Raw genomic sequence first — 15652 nt, forward strand, 5'->3', positions numbered from 1 at the left:
GAATCTCCTTGAAACGAAAGCGTGCCATACTCGACAAGTGCGCATAAACGTAAAGAATGCCGTCCACCGCTGGCGTCCTCCGCGGCAGCCGCTGCAGCTGTCGACACGGTCTTAAGTATATGGCTCCAGGATCTTTTCACGATTGGAGCTTCTTGCAGTTGGTGACAAGCTGCTTTGATCTAGCGCAGAACTCGTGCATGGAAGCCTCGACTGCTTTCTGCGGGCACGATAAACATGCACCCGTGACACACCCGTGTTTTAGGGGCGAAGCTCCTTAGGGTCTAGATTTGTCCGTCCGGCGTCCGCGCTCACATTGATTGCCATCCCATCTGTCTTTTTAAAAAAAGAAAAAATGTTTGCACAGTCGACAGGATTCAAACCTGTGCAGGATTCAAACCTGTGCCCAATGGATTTCTAGTCCATCGCCTTAACCACTCGGCCACGACTGCGGGACGAGTAGGGGGCTCTGAGATGTGGTAGTAACTCAAGAGCTGGGGATGTCATGGATGAAACGTTGCATGTAGCCGTTCATTGTCTATACAGGAGAGGGCGCTGCGGTCAAATGCGTATATAATCGCGTTAAACTTTGCATGCATTGGCTCAACGTTCATAGACGAGAGGGCACTGCGGTCAAATGCTCAAATGCGTATATAACCATGTTCCATACCACACATTCCGTACCAATGCAACCCGGAACTCAGCACTACTTATGAGCAATAAAAAAAATCAGCACCATCAGCACCACCTATGAACAAAATCAGTATCATCAGCACCACCAGAGCTTCGCCCCAATCAACATCATTCATCACGTGGAGATGCGGTCATTTTTTTTTTCAGCGTGTTACTTTTAGGAGTCCAGGTATAACGAAGAAGCAGATATAGTGAAGTGATTTCAGGTTCCCATTGACTTCATTATAACCGGTCTTGACAGTATTTAAATATATATATTTGGAAAGTCACCCTTTACGAGGGGCCTCTCACAACACATTCAAGTTCGATAAACATATCCTTCTAATAGTTTCTTATATTTTTGATTGATTCCGTATACTCACCACCAACAGATATTAGACGGACTGTTTTTGTCAAACTCGAAAGTATGCAGGCCATCACTGACCCTGTCTTATGGCATTTTGTTTTTTCAAGGGTACTCTTAAAGGGAGGGGCACTAAAATGAGTTTTGAGATCCTCGTTTTATGGCCATAACTCAAACTATCAGCTCTAAGCATCTTAAGAACTAGTCTTGTGCGAATAGTGAATTTTGAGTTCGAAGCGAATTCGAAGCGAATAGTGGTTTTGGCCGAATATTTTCGATTACAATATCGAATAGTCTTTCCACACCTTTCGCTACCACTAAGGTAGCAATTTGGGCCAGCTGGTTCATAATCACCTAAAAGCACTAAAAAAACACAAGGACGAGGAAGTAGACAGAGCGCTTTGTCTGTCTACTTCCTCGTCCTTCTGTTTTTTGGCGCTTTTCTAGGTGCTTTCCCTATCATTGCATGATGCTTAGACGAAAACCCAGCTAAACCTGTGAAGGTTGTTCTACTTGTTCATTTATAAGCTAAGTTTACTCTATCTATATTTATAAACTGTGACCTCAGAACATCTGTTGTCTTGGGATGGCAAGTAAATGACGGATTTGACATAAAATGAATCCTTTTAAGATGGCCAACTATACCCAATTGAGCGAACTTACAAATCTTGCTCTATAAAATATTTTTTCTTTAAACTCGAGTTAAAAAAGAATGAAACGCGCATAATGAACGCAGGTTGTAAGGGCATCTCTGCCTAACATAGTGTACTACAATGTAGATATACACATTCACAATGTTTCCATTTATTTTCAAATACAGGCAGCACGGGTGCACCATCCCGCTTTGAATGTATGCTTTTCTTCTAAGCCCGCAATTATGATATTAATATTTTTTTCAAGTATTTATCAACGGGGCGGGTTACCCCGTTGAGTTCGCTTCTTACCGAGCACTGATGTAATGCAGAGAAGCAACACCCGCGGAGCTTGCTTCCGCGGGTATTGTTTCACCGCAGCGCACCGGTGCTTAGTAAGAAGAGCACTCAACGGGGCAAACCCGCCACAATCAACACTTCGAAAAACGCGAATAGTGCAGTTCTTCTCGAAGCGAATATCGAATAGTGCATTATTCGTAACTACTATTCGAAATTTCGAATATTCGCACAACCCTATTAAAAACCTCTTATCACATTCATGAACAGTCAATTCGCATATTAAAAAGTTATCAAAGTTCCCGACACCGTTGTTGCAGAAAGCGCTACTGAACCTTGATGAATACGGACAGCGCTTATCAGCCACTCTCGAGCGATGGGTGCCCGCGTGAACAAGCGTCCATGTGGGAACCCGTCCCTTGAGTGAGGCTAACAAGCGCAGCCTGTTGTTCGACCCTATTCAGCAAGGTTCAATAGAACCATCTGTCATTCTGTGACAGAGGTAAGTATTGGGAACTTTGATAACTTTTTTTAATATACAAACTGGCCGTGCATGAATGCAATTTCGGGTTTTTAGGACCTTGAGTCTTGACAATAAAACGAGGATCTCAAAAAGCACTTTAGTGCCCCTTTAATACTTGAAATGTATGCTAAAAAAACATAAAACACCCCTGTATGTTGGAACTGACAAAAAAAAAACAACATGGGAACTCGTATACTCATGCACAGGTCCACTGTCGTGGCTTAAAAAGAAGGTTTGCGAACCGGCCTTCACTTACTTGTGGTCTGTGGGGTGGTACCCGCAGAACGTAACATTCTTAAGGTTGAAGAAGTAGTCATGCATTGGCACATGATTTGGCTGCAATGTGAGAGAGACAACGAGATTATCCTGATGAATATTCCAGGCATTTCGAAGCGTCGTAATGCCGATGGTGTAACGTAAGCTTAGATCACAAATGCCAATATTTTCCCTCAAACAGAACCACAGCAGTCGTGTCCATATGGCCAAAAATGGTTATTACAAATTAAATTACTGTAGGTCAAGCATATCTTAAAAGCAATGATTAAATACCAGAAATAGCTTACTAGTTATTTTGACTGTGGACGTTCATCTTCTGATTGATTAGCTATGTCACGTGACCAGTATGTCAGCTCCGTAACGAAATTAATGCAAAAAGTGGAGATGTTTGTATAGTGAATTCTTGCTGCTTTGATATGTTTCTCATTCCTTTTTCTCATCTAGATGCATGGGAAAAAGCAATTGTTTAAAAAGTATAGACATATGTAAACCGTCATTGTAGCAGGCAGAAAGATCTCGATGGTCCCCGTAAGTCTCAAGGCAACAATGGCAAGTATAATTTCATCAGCTAATAAAAGCAATAAAGTAGCTCTTACAATCGCTTGAGATTACTTGCAAAAGAAATGTACTACAGTCAAACCCGACTATATCAAACCCAGTTATTTAGAATTATCCCTTATAGAACAATTTCCCACAGCAAAAGTGCAATGAAAATGCACAGCAAAGAGAATGGCTACACCGGATGAAAATAACAGTGATACCCTATAAATAGAGCTTCGGGTGGAGCCAAACAGTTCTGGAAGTTGGCTTTCCATCAACACAAGCTCTCCTGCCGCTCGTCATATAAAAAAGGTTAATCGTGTAAAAAAAAAAAAAAAAGAAGAGAAGTGGCAAAGGAATAGCAGATTTCTCATGACGTAGCAACGTTCACCAAACAGCCAACCATATACTCTCCTCTTCGTCACCTTCTTTCCGGACGGGCTTTGAAGCGTTTGCACTTCAGAATTCAGAAGCAGTCGCTTCCCAATGATCGTAGCAGCAGTTTTGCCATATTTGTTTGTTGCTTATCACCCTTGTTCTATGTGAGGGCTAACGTGAAACGACAGAAACTCTCATTTGCAGAGAAACCGAAGATCATTAGTGCCATTGAGCAAGAAGAGAAGAAATCAGATGTCATTGCAGCATACCAGATTCCAAGAAGCACTCTAAGCACAATTTTAAAGAATAGGGCTCAAATTCGGGCCAAAAAGGAGAAAAGGCCATGTGCACCTAGCGCCCAACATATACTCAAGGCTGAGGTTGAGGAAGTCGAAAGATTTGGAAAGAGGGGGATAAAAAAACCAAAAATGAATACCCGCACACGTGAACATTTCTTTTTGCGTTGTAGTATTTGTTTTGTGTGTCGACCACAACTTGCATTGTTTTAGACAGCAAAAACAAAAATGTGACCTTTGGGCTGTCAGTGCTCCTTTAGACCTTCAATATTGAATTACATGCTTTATCAAACTTCTCCATGTTTTTCCGCGAGTTCTGTATAAACGGGTTTGACTCTACTAATAATACGACTACTTGCAGCAGTTTTGTTAAATGCTCCTGGAGAGCCCTAGCGTGGAAGTCAACACCTCACAAAATATTTAGCTCAGTGACACACTGCCAAGTCTCTTAGTGAACTGACTGCCCTTCTAAGGCTTTCCACATATACCGTATTTACTCGATTCTAAGCCGGCATCGATTCTAGGCCAACCCCGCAAAAACGGCAGGGCCCAAAAATAAAAAAAAAATTCTCGATTCTAGGCCGACCAAAAAGTATAGGAAAAACACCATAAATTAAACACAAAACGGAATTTATCTGCAATGTACAGCACTATTTCGGTCACGAATCCGACGGTATGCTCACGGTTAATGTCCGCATTTTTTCTGATCATTCGTCATCCTCACTGGTATCTTTGTCACTGTCCACTTCCCACAACGCGTGGTCATCCGTACCGTCCAGGGCATTCGAGATGCAACACTTTCGGAACGACTTTACTACCAGTTCCGCCGGGATGTCATCCCATGCGGCCGCGATCCAGCTCGTGGTGCCTTCCCTTCCGCGGTCCTGAGAACGCCATTCTTGATGCCGCACATGCAAAGAGCTGACCACGCTGCTTTCTCCAGCGACGCACATTTTTTTTCGTCCATGCCGAAGTCACGCTGGGCTTGCAGGTTGGACGAGTGTTCAGCAGCCAAGACAACCTTTCTCTTAAGAGCCACGAAGTAGTGGCATCGACTGGTCAATGCCATAGCGTCGAGTAGAGACAAACGTTCCATGCGTTCCGTGGTACACAGCTTATCTTCCCGAAGCGATGTAGACAAGATGGCGTCCCGCGGTGATGGCGTCCCGCGGTCATGGCGGAGCCGGATCCTCATATCTAGGCCGACCCCCTAGTTTCGGATTTAATTTTTTTGGAAAAACTATCGGCCTAGATTCGAGTAAATACGGTAAGTTCTTCATTACTAGCTTCATGCTTTATTTTTTTTCTTATCACAAGGTTTTGTCAATGGCTATAACAATGGCTCACTGCATAACATACAGGTCTGCCCAATATTGGTCAGGCCATTTGTTTATCAATTGTAGATGGCAACACGCAGCCCAAAGAGCATTATCTGTGAAGAAACAAACCACAAAAGATCTCACCGATGGCCGGCCCCGGTCCACCATCCTGAGTCCCTGGTCCGTGATCTCCAGGACGCAGGGATGAGATCCGTGCACTCCAACTTCAGAAGCAATCGCCTTGGCAACCTGCGGCAAAATGGAGCCATTACTGCACAAACGGGATCTACTTAGTCATATCCACCAAAGAGGCTCACACCAGTTGCAATCAGGTTCCGGTGCATTCACTGTGAGAACTTTCGAAGCCAGATAACTTCCAAGAAAATGAATGTGCTCGGGTTCCAAACTGTCAATAGGTACTCTGTTCCACCATACGATGGACCGCAGCAGACGCTACAAGCCATCCCAGCCAATCCGACACTGTGAACATACCACATACGCGTTCTGTGTCATGCTGTGCCCTCCTGAAGGTCATGTGACACACACACGGCATTGGGATTGGTTTCGATGGTTCGTAGCATGTTATCTGCGATCTATCTTAAAGTGAAACTAAATATAGATTTGAGAGAAATGCTGACCAAGCATCTAACAGGATTAAGTACACTTTGTCTTACCATGATGCAGCATAGCAAAAAATGTGGTAAGCATATGCAAAAACAAAGAACTGCACAACAAGCAAAGTTTTGAAGATTCCCCATTTACCAGTGCATCTTCTTTGTTGTCAACACTCTTATTTTCCACCACTATTCTCGGCGGTGCGTGCTGGCAATCACTACTACAGCCAAACGCCTCTATAATGAAGTCCGGGGCACCGGCGAAATTTTTCGTAATGAGGTACCTTTGTTGTAGCAGTTGCGAGCACAAAAAATTGATAACGCAAAACCGAATCTGTGTTATCACACACTGACGTACCTGCACTACATTCGAGGTGTTTTAGGAAACAGTACCACAGTGCTATCCTCTTATAACAATATCACATATTACGATATACCACTTATAACGATCTGTGCGCCCCTTTTTTATTACGGATATCGATTTCTGGCGTGCACACACACTGCCGCCGCGAGTATCAACTGTCACAAGAACGAACTGTCAAGAGTTCACAATTGTTGTTAGGCACAAAAAAAATTATAGACGAAATCACAGGCGACAACGTTCTTAGCCAAGAAATAGCACCGCGAAACGCAACTGTGCCGGGTCTGCGATATCGGTTCCCGTATCGTGGCAGTTCGTAGGGAGTGCTGGCGTGTCTATCGCTGACTTTTGTATAATACCATGCTCTCTTATCCCAAAGGAAACAAAAATGTTGTAAATCAGGCTGATTTTAGCAAGCCAAAAACACACACTAGGAGAACAACGAACCTTGCGAATGGCCTGGCAGAACACTTCACTCCCCTTGTGACAGGACACCTCCACAGAGCCCAAGAAGTCCAGCAGGTAACGTTCCTTATGGGGCTGCTGACCCTCTGCAAGAGCGGAAAAACATATTCAGCTTGACGAAAGAAAGAAAGCTTCCTTCCCGCAACAAGGTTACATGTAGCCAAGTGGGGAAGTCAACCTCATACCCCAGAGCCAAGGAATCAGAATTCGATTCACACGTGCCGATGAATGAGCACCGTACCGTGTGTAATGTATTTTTCCAGATTATAGTCCGCATCTGGCATATAGTCCACGGGGGAAAATTTCCGCAAAAGAAAAGTTTTCCTCAAATAGTCCCCAGTGCATCGTCCGCGCGCAAAATATTCTCATGCATGGCACATCTTGAAAGATGCCTGCTTTGTTAACGCACAAACAAGCTTGTATCATACAGAAATCATCAATAGCATAATCTGTCATCCACAAAATCCATCACATCTCTCATAATGAACCATCTTGAAAAACCAAATCCCTACATATTCTGCACCTGTAGATAGTTTGCACCGCATAAAATGTAAACTTTTAAGCGTGCATAGACTGACCACACTATGCATGTTAGAGTTCAGAAAATATACGTTCATGAAAATTTTACGTGGGCTGCACGCTAAAGACCTATACTTCGTAGACAAGCTTCTGCAGTAATGGAGAAACAGCTACAGAGCCGAAGCATGCTATTTCACTGCGCAGCTGAATACAGTTCAACCAAAATAATTTACTCCATGCAACTTAACCAATTAAAAGTGATAAAATCCTTTCTTCTTAGCTTCGATCTAGCTTAGACTGTATAATTTCTTTTACAATTCAACTACACAGATGAAACTTTGCACTGCATTCTGCCTGGCAACTGCCAGTATATACTGCAAATTTTTTTAATATTCAAAGGTTTGAAAGTTGACGGTCCTGAACAAGGACCAGTAATATATATAAAAATAAATAATGATAATAGAGAATTAGGAAAGAATTGATCTATTGAAAATTCTAAACTTTGAAAGAAGGTGATGATATTTTGTTCAGGTGTGCTGATGACTATCATCACTGCGCGCTTTGAGTCACGAGACTCACAAGGCGTCGAGCGCGATGAGAGCAGTTGGCAAAATAGTTGCTACCACTACCAAACCAATCCGCGTAATGTCCGAAATAATCACTGCTGTTGAAGAGACCACTATAATGAATTGATGAACTATTTATAAACTCCCTAATATAGTCCATTATATCAAATGTATGTTACAACAAAATTAGTCATAAGCGAAGTTGACTCAATGGCATAGATAGGAAGACCAACCAACTTCACAAATCGGTATGTTATAAGCGAACGTCTGTCGTAACCAGACTCGCTGTAACAAGGTTATAATGTAACGGTAGTGCACGAAAAATATTCGGTACACAACGCTGCAAAAACACATTATAACAAGAGTGGAATCTCCTCTTGAATGACAAAAGGTCATTGTGAAAAATGTCAACTAACAATGTGTCAGGATATTAAACAAGTTCTGAATGCAAAATAGGGGGCAAACAATACATGAAGTTAATGGCAAATGAGCGATTGCAGTGAGAATGTCTCACAGGAAGGTTAATCTGGATGTGAGATACAATAATTGAGTAGTCATAATGTGCATGCAAACACTTGAATAAAAATATTACCTACGTCACCCCTTTCTCGTTTGTATTTTAACTCGGTCAAACCCGAAAAATATAGTACATTCTGATAAGAGTGGGGCTGACACAAGTTTTGTCCAGTGTGAAACATTCTTGCGAATCTCTCTTGGACTCATTCTAATGTCGCCACACCAGTGGCACCGAGGTTCTTCCAAAGAACCGACACAAAATCTAGTTTTGGCAAAATAAGGCTTTTGAACAGGACGTAAGAACAAAATAGGTCGCAAAACATGCAACTGAGGTGAGATGACAACACCCAACACTCTAAAAACCATAACAAGCCTCATACGAACATGACTATCGAAGTTCAGTTTCTCATTCAGCATTACAGCTAGGTCACGTGCAACTGACACACGTTTTATGCGTGACCAAGGTGCAATGCTTGATGAGAAACTGAACTTCAATAGTCGTGTCTGTACAATCCTGTTATCACCTTTTAGACTACTAGGCACTGTCCCTCCCCTCAGTTCTGTGTTTCGCCATGCCAAACAACCGAGCGGTGAATGAAGAAGAACCACTGTCTGTCGAATTGCCATCAACACCAGCTAGCTCGACGAGAACACACACTGGCACACTGGCAATCACCTGTCGGGCAGCCCTGGAGCACTTTCATCCTGCCTATAACTAAACTGAAGCTTTTCCAGTATTTGCGACATCAAATCTACCCACTACTATCTACGATAAATGGTCTCTTTTAACACTGTCAGAATTATTTCAAGCACACATTAAAAGCACGGTGTGCAAAATGTGTGCAGATTCAGGGCTAAGCGAGAGATCGCACCAGTGTGCTCGTTTACTGTGAGTGGGTACTCAGTCGATTACACTCAAACGCTACTGTGTGAAACGGCCTTAAAGGCTCGACGTACACTTCGCGCTTCCCACTTTTGCCCGCCTACTCCTTTCCTATATCCTTTCTACTTTTTACCATGCCCCAACTCGGCTCCCCTTGCAGTTTAGGAGAAGGGAGCACTAACAGGATTATCTTCCCTGCAGAAAACCGAGGCTGTACGTCGGCCTTTAAGGGGAGACACTGCCCAGAAAAAAAAATATTCTGCAAAAAAAGTTGATTTTGAAAAATGACATTTTACATCGACCAACATCTAGAGAGTATTCCCAAAAAGTTAAATTAGTTTTCACTGCATAGTTAAGTTTTTATAAATTATATTCTGCACACCAAAGCTAACGAAAAGGTAGGGTTTGGAGCACTTTGAACGCATTTTTCTCCGTTCCACGTTTTGGTATAAATTCCATTTTAGTCAATCTATCGTTTGATAATGGCAAAACAGGGAACGCTCGTTCTTCCATTTTCCTGAGTGAAATTTAATAAAGGAATGTGGCTATGAAACTTTCATGTCAGTTTACGGATGTCTTTTGTAAAAAATGCTGACATTTTGTCGAAAACACAGAAGACCAAAAAGTTGACCAATTTTCCAGAAGAGAAAATTTATAGAAATGAATTACTTTTTATAAAAAACGTTCTATAGCCACACCCTGTAGGCATTCTGCTACATATCTAGCAAATAAAAGTCTTGAATATCGTGATAGTTTTCTGACGATCGATTAACTAAACAGTGTAGGCGTGTTGCTGACAGTAGCTGCTCTAATTTTCTTCTCATTTAACCGACAGACCTGAAATTTTGTTATACACCCTCTTGCATGACTCCCAGCCTACCCTGTAAATTTAATTAATTTTAAGACAAGAGTTCAAAAGTTGACCCCCCTAGGGGGTGTGTCCCCTGAAGAACTGGAACTTGCAATGCTACGTACACTCTGCCGACAACAACAGTCAGAAAGAATGGTACTACAGTAGAAGTACAATAATGGATAAAATCGAATGCCGTAGGAAACCGAATGGACAAATGAATAAATGCAGTCACCAGAGGCAAAGTCTGTGTAGTCCACGTCCATGACGTATGCACTCGGAAAAATGCCCGCAGCTCCCGTCCTCAGGTTCACACCTGCGAAATCGAGGAAAATACCGTCGACATGTCAACGTTGCCGGGAATGTGGCCGATGAACTCATGGTAACTGAAACAACCGCCTTCCGCAAGCAGATGCTTGCAATTTGGCACTGGAGGCATGCGCTTCAGAGAAGCTCGTCTTACCAAATGGCATTTTACCAATCCTAGTTTATGAAATCTCTGTATAGAGAAACCCAGTAGGGTTGTGCGAATATTCAAAATTTCGAATAGTAGTTCCGAATAATACACTATTCGATATTCGCTTCGAGAAGAACTGCACTATTCGCGTTCTTCGAAGTGTTGATTGTGGCGGGTTGGCCCCATTGAGTACGCTTTCTGCCGAGCACCGGTGCGCTGCGGAGAAGCAACACCCGCGGAAACAAGCTTTGCGGGTGTTGCTTCTCTGCAGCACATTGGTGCTCGGTAAGAAGCGCACTCAACGGGGTAACACGCCGCGATAAAATCTTGGAAAAGTATGAATATCGTAATTGTGTGCTTGGAAGTAAAAGCATACATTTAAAGCGGGATGGTGCACCTGTGCCGACTGTATGTGAAAATAAATTAAAACTATGTGAATGTGTATATCTACATTGCAGTAAAAGGTTTAAAATTAAACTATTATGCAAGAGTATACTAAGTTAGGCAGAGATGCCCTTACAACCTGCGTTCATCATGCACGATTCATTCTCTTTTAACTCCGAGATTAAAGAAAGAATATTTTATATAGCAATATTTGTAAATTAACACCATAGGGTATAGTTGGCCATCTCTACAGGATTCATTTTATGTCAAATCCGTCGTTTACTTGCCATCCGAAGACACCAGACCTTCTGGGGTCACAGTTCATAAATGTAGATAAATTAAACTTAGCTTATAAATTAACAAATGGAACAACCTTAGACGAAAACCCAGTTTAGCTGGGTTTTCGTCTAAGCATTATACAATGGTAGTGAAAGGCAAGGAAAAACTTAGATATTCGAATAAAAAATATTCGGCCCAAAACCACTACCATATTTACTTGCAGAATGAACACAACTTTTTTTTCCGAAAAATCGATGCAAAGTTGGGGGGGGGGGGGGGGGGGGGCGTTCATTACGCGAAGTAAAGTTTTTGCGTCCGTATTTACTGGCATAATGGACCGACCTTTTATCCTGAAAAATCGAAGTAACTTTTTATCTCCTTGCGCGCGGCACCCAAGGCGCCGGACCCCGTAACCAAACTAAACTGTGCAAAACAAAAAAAACAAACAAAAAAAACTTCGTATTTTTTTTCTCTTAGTTCCTTTTTTTTTTTTTTTTGCAGCTTCTCCCAAGTTCTTTTGTTTGCTTAGGCAGAGGAGGGCTCTCCGCTTATCTTTCTTATCTCCCTGCGCGCGGCGCGCGACCCCCGTAACCAAACTGCGCTGTGCAAAAGAAAAAGGAGAAAAAAAAAGCTCCCCCTTTTTTTTTTTTTTGTTCTTTTCCCAGTTAAGTAGATGTTTTATTTTATATATTTTATTTTTTTTTGCCGCCTTTCGCAAGCTGTTTCGTTTGCTTAGAGGGCTTCTCCGCTCCTCTATCTTACCTCCTTGAGCGCGGCGCGCCACCTCCGTAACCAAACTGCGCTGTACAAAAAAAAAAAAAAAAAAAAAGCTTTTTTGTTTTTTGTTTTTTCTTAGTTCGGTGGGATTTTTTTTTTTTTTCTTTTTGCCGCCTTTCGCAAGCTGCTTCGTTCGCTTAGAGCGCTTCTCCTTCTTAGCTCCTTGCGCGCGGCGGCGCGCGAACCCGAAGTCCAGACTGCGCTGTACAAAAAAAAAAAAAAAACGCTCCTCTCCATGTTTTTTTTCTTGCTTCCGTTGGATCTTTGCGAATTTTTAGAGCGCTGCTCTTAAGCCGGAAACACATTTGCGAAAAAAAGCCGAATTTTTTGCGAAAACCGCACACCGAAATCGCACGGCAGCCAGGCTCCTCCCCTTTTCCGAAAATCGGGAGCGGTTCGAAAGATCTGCAGCGCCAGATATTTTCGCACGGCGCCTCCGAATTCGGGGCGGAGGAGCTCGGTGAGCGAAAGCCCGGAACAGGACGGAACGAAACGATACGATCGGCTCGCAACATGGCGGCTCACGCAGCTTCGGAAGCATTCAGGCAACATCGTATGCCATCTTTGCGTTCTCGTCTCAAACTTCGTAGAAAACCCCTTCTTTCTTTATCAAAGGGTGGTGGTACAAAGGCTCGCGTGGCATTCAACGAGGTTTTAATAGCTGAAGTTTTTAAGAGGCGCGAAATATGGGACGCCAGTTCGCCAGACTACCGAACAGCCTCCTGAAGTCGGAGCGCGAAAACCGCAGTGCATTGCGATTTCCACGCCGCGCATTCCACCTCATGTGGCTCGTCTTCCGAAAATCGCAAGCTACGATTTTCGCAGCCTCCGATTTCTCTCCGATTTTCGGTTCGTTTTTTCGCAAATGTGTTCCCGCCTTTAGGGGCCCGTTCCCGGCTTGAGCGGCGTCGGCGTCGCCGTCGGCGTAACCGCAACCCTCGTAACCCTCGTGAGGGTTACGAGGGTTAATCTCATGAGGGTTAATCTTATGAGGGTTACCCTCACGAGGGCCACGAGGGTTACTTACCCTCGTAACCCTCACGAGGGTTACGAGGGTTAGTTACCCTCAAAAGGGTTACCTTCACGAGGGTTACCCTCACGAGGGTTACTTACCCTCGTAACCCTCACGAGGGTTACGAGGGTTAGTTACCCTCAAAAGGGTTATCTTCACGAGGGTTACCCTCACGAGGGTCACGACGGTTATGAGAGTTACCCTCACGAGGGTCACGAGAGTTACCCTCACGAGGGTCACGAGAGTCGCCCTCACAAGGGTTACTAGGGTTACCCTCACGAGGGTCACAATGGTCACCCAGGTCACGTGACCCCCGTTGACGTCATAGCCACTGATGACGTCATCAGTGACGTCACGGATGACGTCAACGGCATCCGCATCGTCATCATCACTGATGACGTCATCAGTGACGTCACTGATGACGTCACCGGCATCCGCATCGTCATCATCATCACTGATGGCGTCATCAGTAACGTCACTGATGACGTCATCGGCATCGTCACGTGGCCCCAGGTCACGTGACCCCCTCGACGTCACGTGACGCCCCAAGGTCACGTGACTCCCACAAGGTCACATGACCCTCAAGGTCACGTGACCCTCAAGGTCACGTGACCCCCCGCCCCCCGAGGTCACTTGACCCACCCCCCCAGTACCCTTCCCTCCCCCTCCTCAAGAGCTGCGCTCTAATTCGGCGTTACAGGGAGTTGTAAACGGCTTTCATTTTTTTTAACGCCTTTTGCAAGGCGTTTTGTTAGCCCACGCTGCCCATGCATTCGCGACCTCACTGCACCAGGATAGAAAAGAGCTTTCATTTCGCGTGCGTGGGGAGGGGGGTAACAATTTTGACTTCCGAATTGGGGGTGCGTTCATTACGCGAGTGTGTTCATTGTGCGAGTAAATACGGTATTCGCTTCGAACTCAAAATCCACTATTCGCACAAGACTAAAACCCAGTTTAGAGAAAATGGTGATAAGCCTCCTTTTAGCAAATTCACTGCCGCAAAGCAGCCTTTACGGAGGGGTCAGGTAGGTTAACATCTTTGTAATGAACAGCCACAGACTGCCGCCGTGGAGGGAGGAGGGCGGGGGGGGGGAGGTGTTTAACACATGCCCCCAGTGATACACGTGTGAAGTAGCAGAGCCTTTCTTTAAACAACGTTCCTTTTCGTTCCTTTTCGGTAAATGGCATTTCTCTAAACTGAGGCTCCACTGTCTCTAAACCAAACTTTGATAAAACGTGCCCGTTCTCTAAAATGTGTTTCGATGAACTGGCGTTCCATCAACCATAGTGAACCCATTCTGCACCATGCTCAAATTAGCTAGTGTGGTGCACTGTGATAATGAGTTTATTAACAGCACAAGAAGCGAGGTGAGTCAAAGTGGTAAACATGTCATGGTATTTGCAATGGACGGATGGATCAGTACAACTGAACTCTTTGAACTGGGTGGTAGCTTGCGCCACTCAGCTCAAAGGGCTGCCCACAATGGAACCTAGCGCTCTCAAATGAACCGGACAAATCGGCCCCTGCATACAGAAAGCTCAAACATCCACAAAAGGTGCATTTTAGCAGTGCAATTATCCTTGCGAAACTTCAAGGCATTGCTCCCTTTCCGTGAAAAATGGAACCAACAAACTTGCCAGGGTCAACAGCAGATATGTTTGCAGCCGACCAAGTTAATGATTATTGTAACATGCGGCACCATTCACTGACAGGTGCAGGGAGCAGACGACAAAGTTTGTATACTGCGTTCATCGGGAGATGGCGCCACGTCTTATAATCATTGCTAACTCGGTCATCTGCAAACCTGTCCACCGTTGAACCTAAAAAGCTTATTGGTCTCATTTTTACAGGAAGAAAGCTGTGCCTTAAGATTTCTTCAGTTAAAAGCCATCAATGCATATTCGGTAAAGGTCTGAACTTCCTATGAGGAGGCACTGACTTTTCCGGCTCGTTTTAGAGTGCAAAGGTTCGTTGTGGACACTTTATACGTAAAAATGAACCGAGGTTTAGCTTTTCATTAGTATTATTCCTAAGAATTCCAACTCGTGGAGTAGCAGCACCTTTTTTGCAACTGCATGTGTGCATCTTCTGCCTTACGAGCAGTCAGGAAGTAAAAAAAGATATATTGTGGTGCCTCCACAGAAGATGCTGCTGTCTGTTGACAAGGACGTGAGACAGGAAGAAAAGAATTGGAAACAAGGTTGGGAAATGGGCTATCTGTAAAGTGGCACAAAAGAAAAGCATTTATGCAGTTAAGAAAAAAAAAAGTGTTTTAATAACACAAATGCAATACGTACTGTTAGCACAGCCAGACAGCTAAGAGAAGAACTCGAATGGCTGATGCTACGTTTATAAGCATAGGCAGAGGCATGGCGATACTACCGTAATATTTCAAGAGATAGCCCATCTAAAATCGAAAGAAAATCGGCTGAAAATAAGGTAAGGTTGAAAAATTTAGATTCTGTGAACTGCGAAACTTGCGATCGCTGGGAGAAGCAATGAACCAAAGACGACTGTTGTTCCCAGTCGGGAATGTCCGGTTATCTCCCGCCATGGCTAAGTAACACCATTTCTGCCAATGTCACCAATGGCCATGGCCCTGCAATTACACTACCGCAAAATTCCGAGCAAGAGCCCCCCACCCCACACTTCACTGCTAATTTCACATTTCCGT

At 43.9% G+C, this 15652-nt stretch overlaps 1 protein-coding gene across 2 annotated transcripts in view; it reads right to left on the bottom strand.

The window, feature by feature from the left end:
* Positions 1-15652, bottom strand: part of LOC8032003 (JNK-interacting protein 1) — a 47992-nt gene that overhangs the window by 12411 nt on the left and 19929 nt on the right. The window contains exons 8-11 of one of the 2 annotated variants that reach the window (XM_042293258.1): positions 10304-10384; positions 6717-6820; positions 5439-5543; positions 2742-2821 (exon numbers count right to left, since the gene is read on the bottom strand). In XM_042293258.1, coding sequence (XP_042149192.1) covers positions 2742-2821; positions 5439-5543; positions 6717-6820; positions 10304-10384 — 370 coding nt within the window. Of the gene's footprint in view, positions 1-2737; positions 2822-5438; positions 5544-6716; positions 6821-10303; positions 10385-15652 lie in introns of those variants that run through there. The other variant, XM_042293259.1, reaches the window with a different exon arrangement.

This window comes from Ixodes scapularis, unplaced genomic scaffold (genome assembly GCF_016920785.2).
Source record: "Ixodes scapularis isolate PalLabHiFi unplaced genomic scaffold, ASM1692078v2 PGA_scaffold4__175_contigs__length_147842914, whole genome shotgun sequence".
In the NCBI taxonomy this organism is placed as follows: domain Eukaryota; kingdom Metazoa; phylum Arthropoda; class Arachnida; order Ixodida; family Ixodidae; genus Ixodes; species Ixodes scapularis.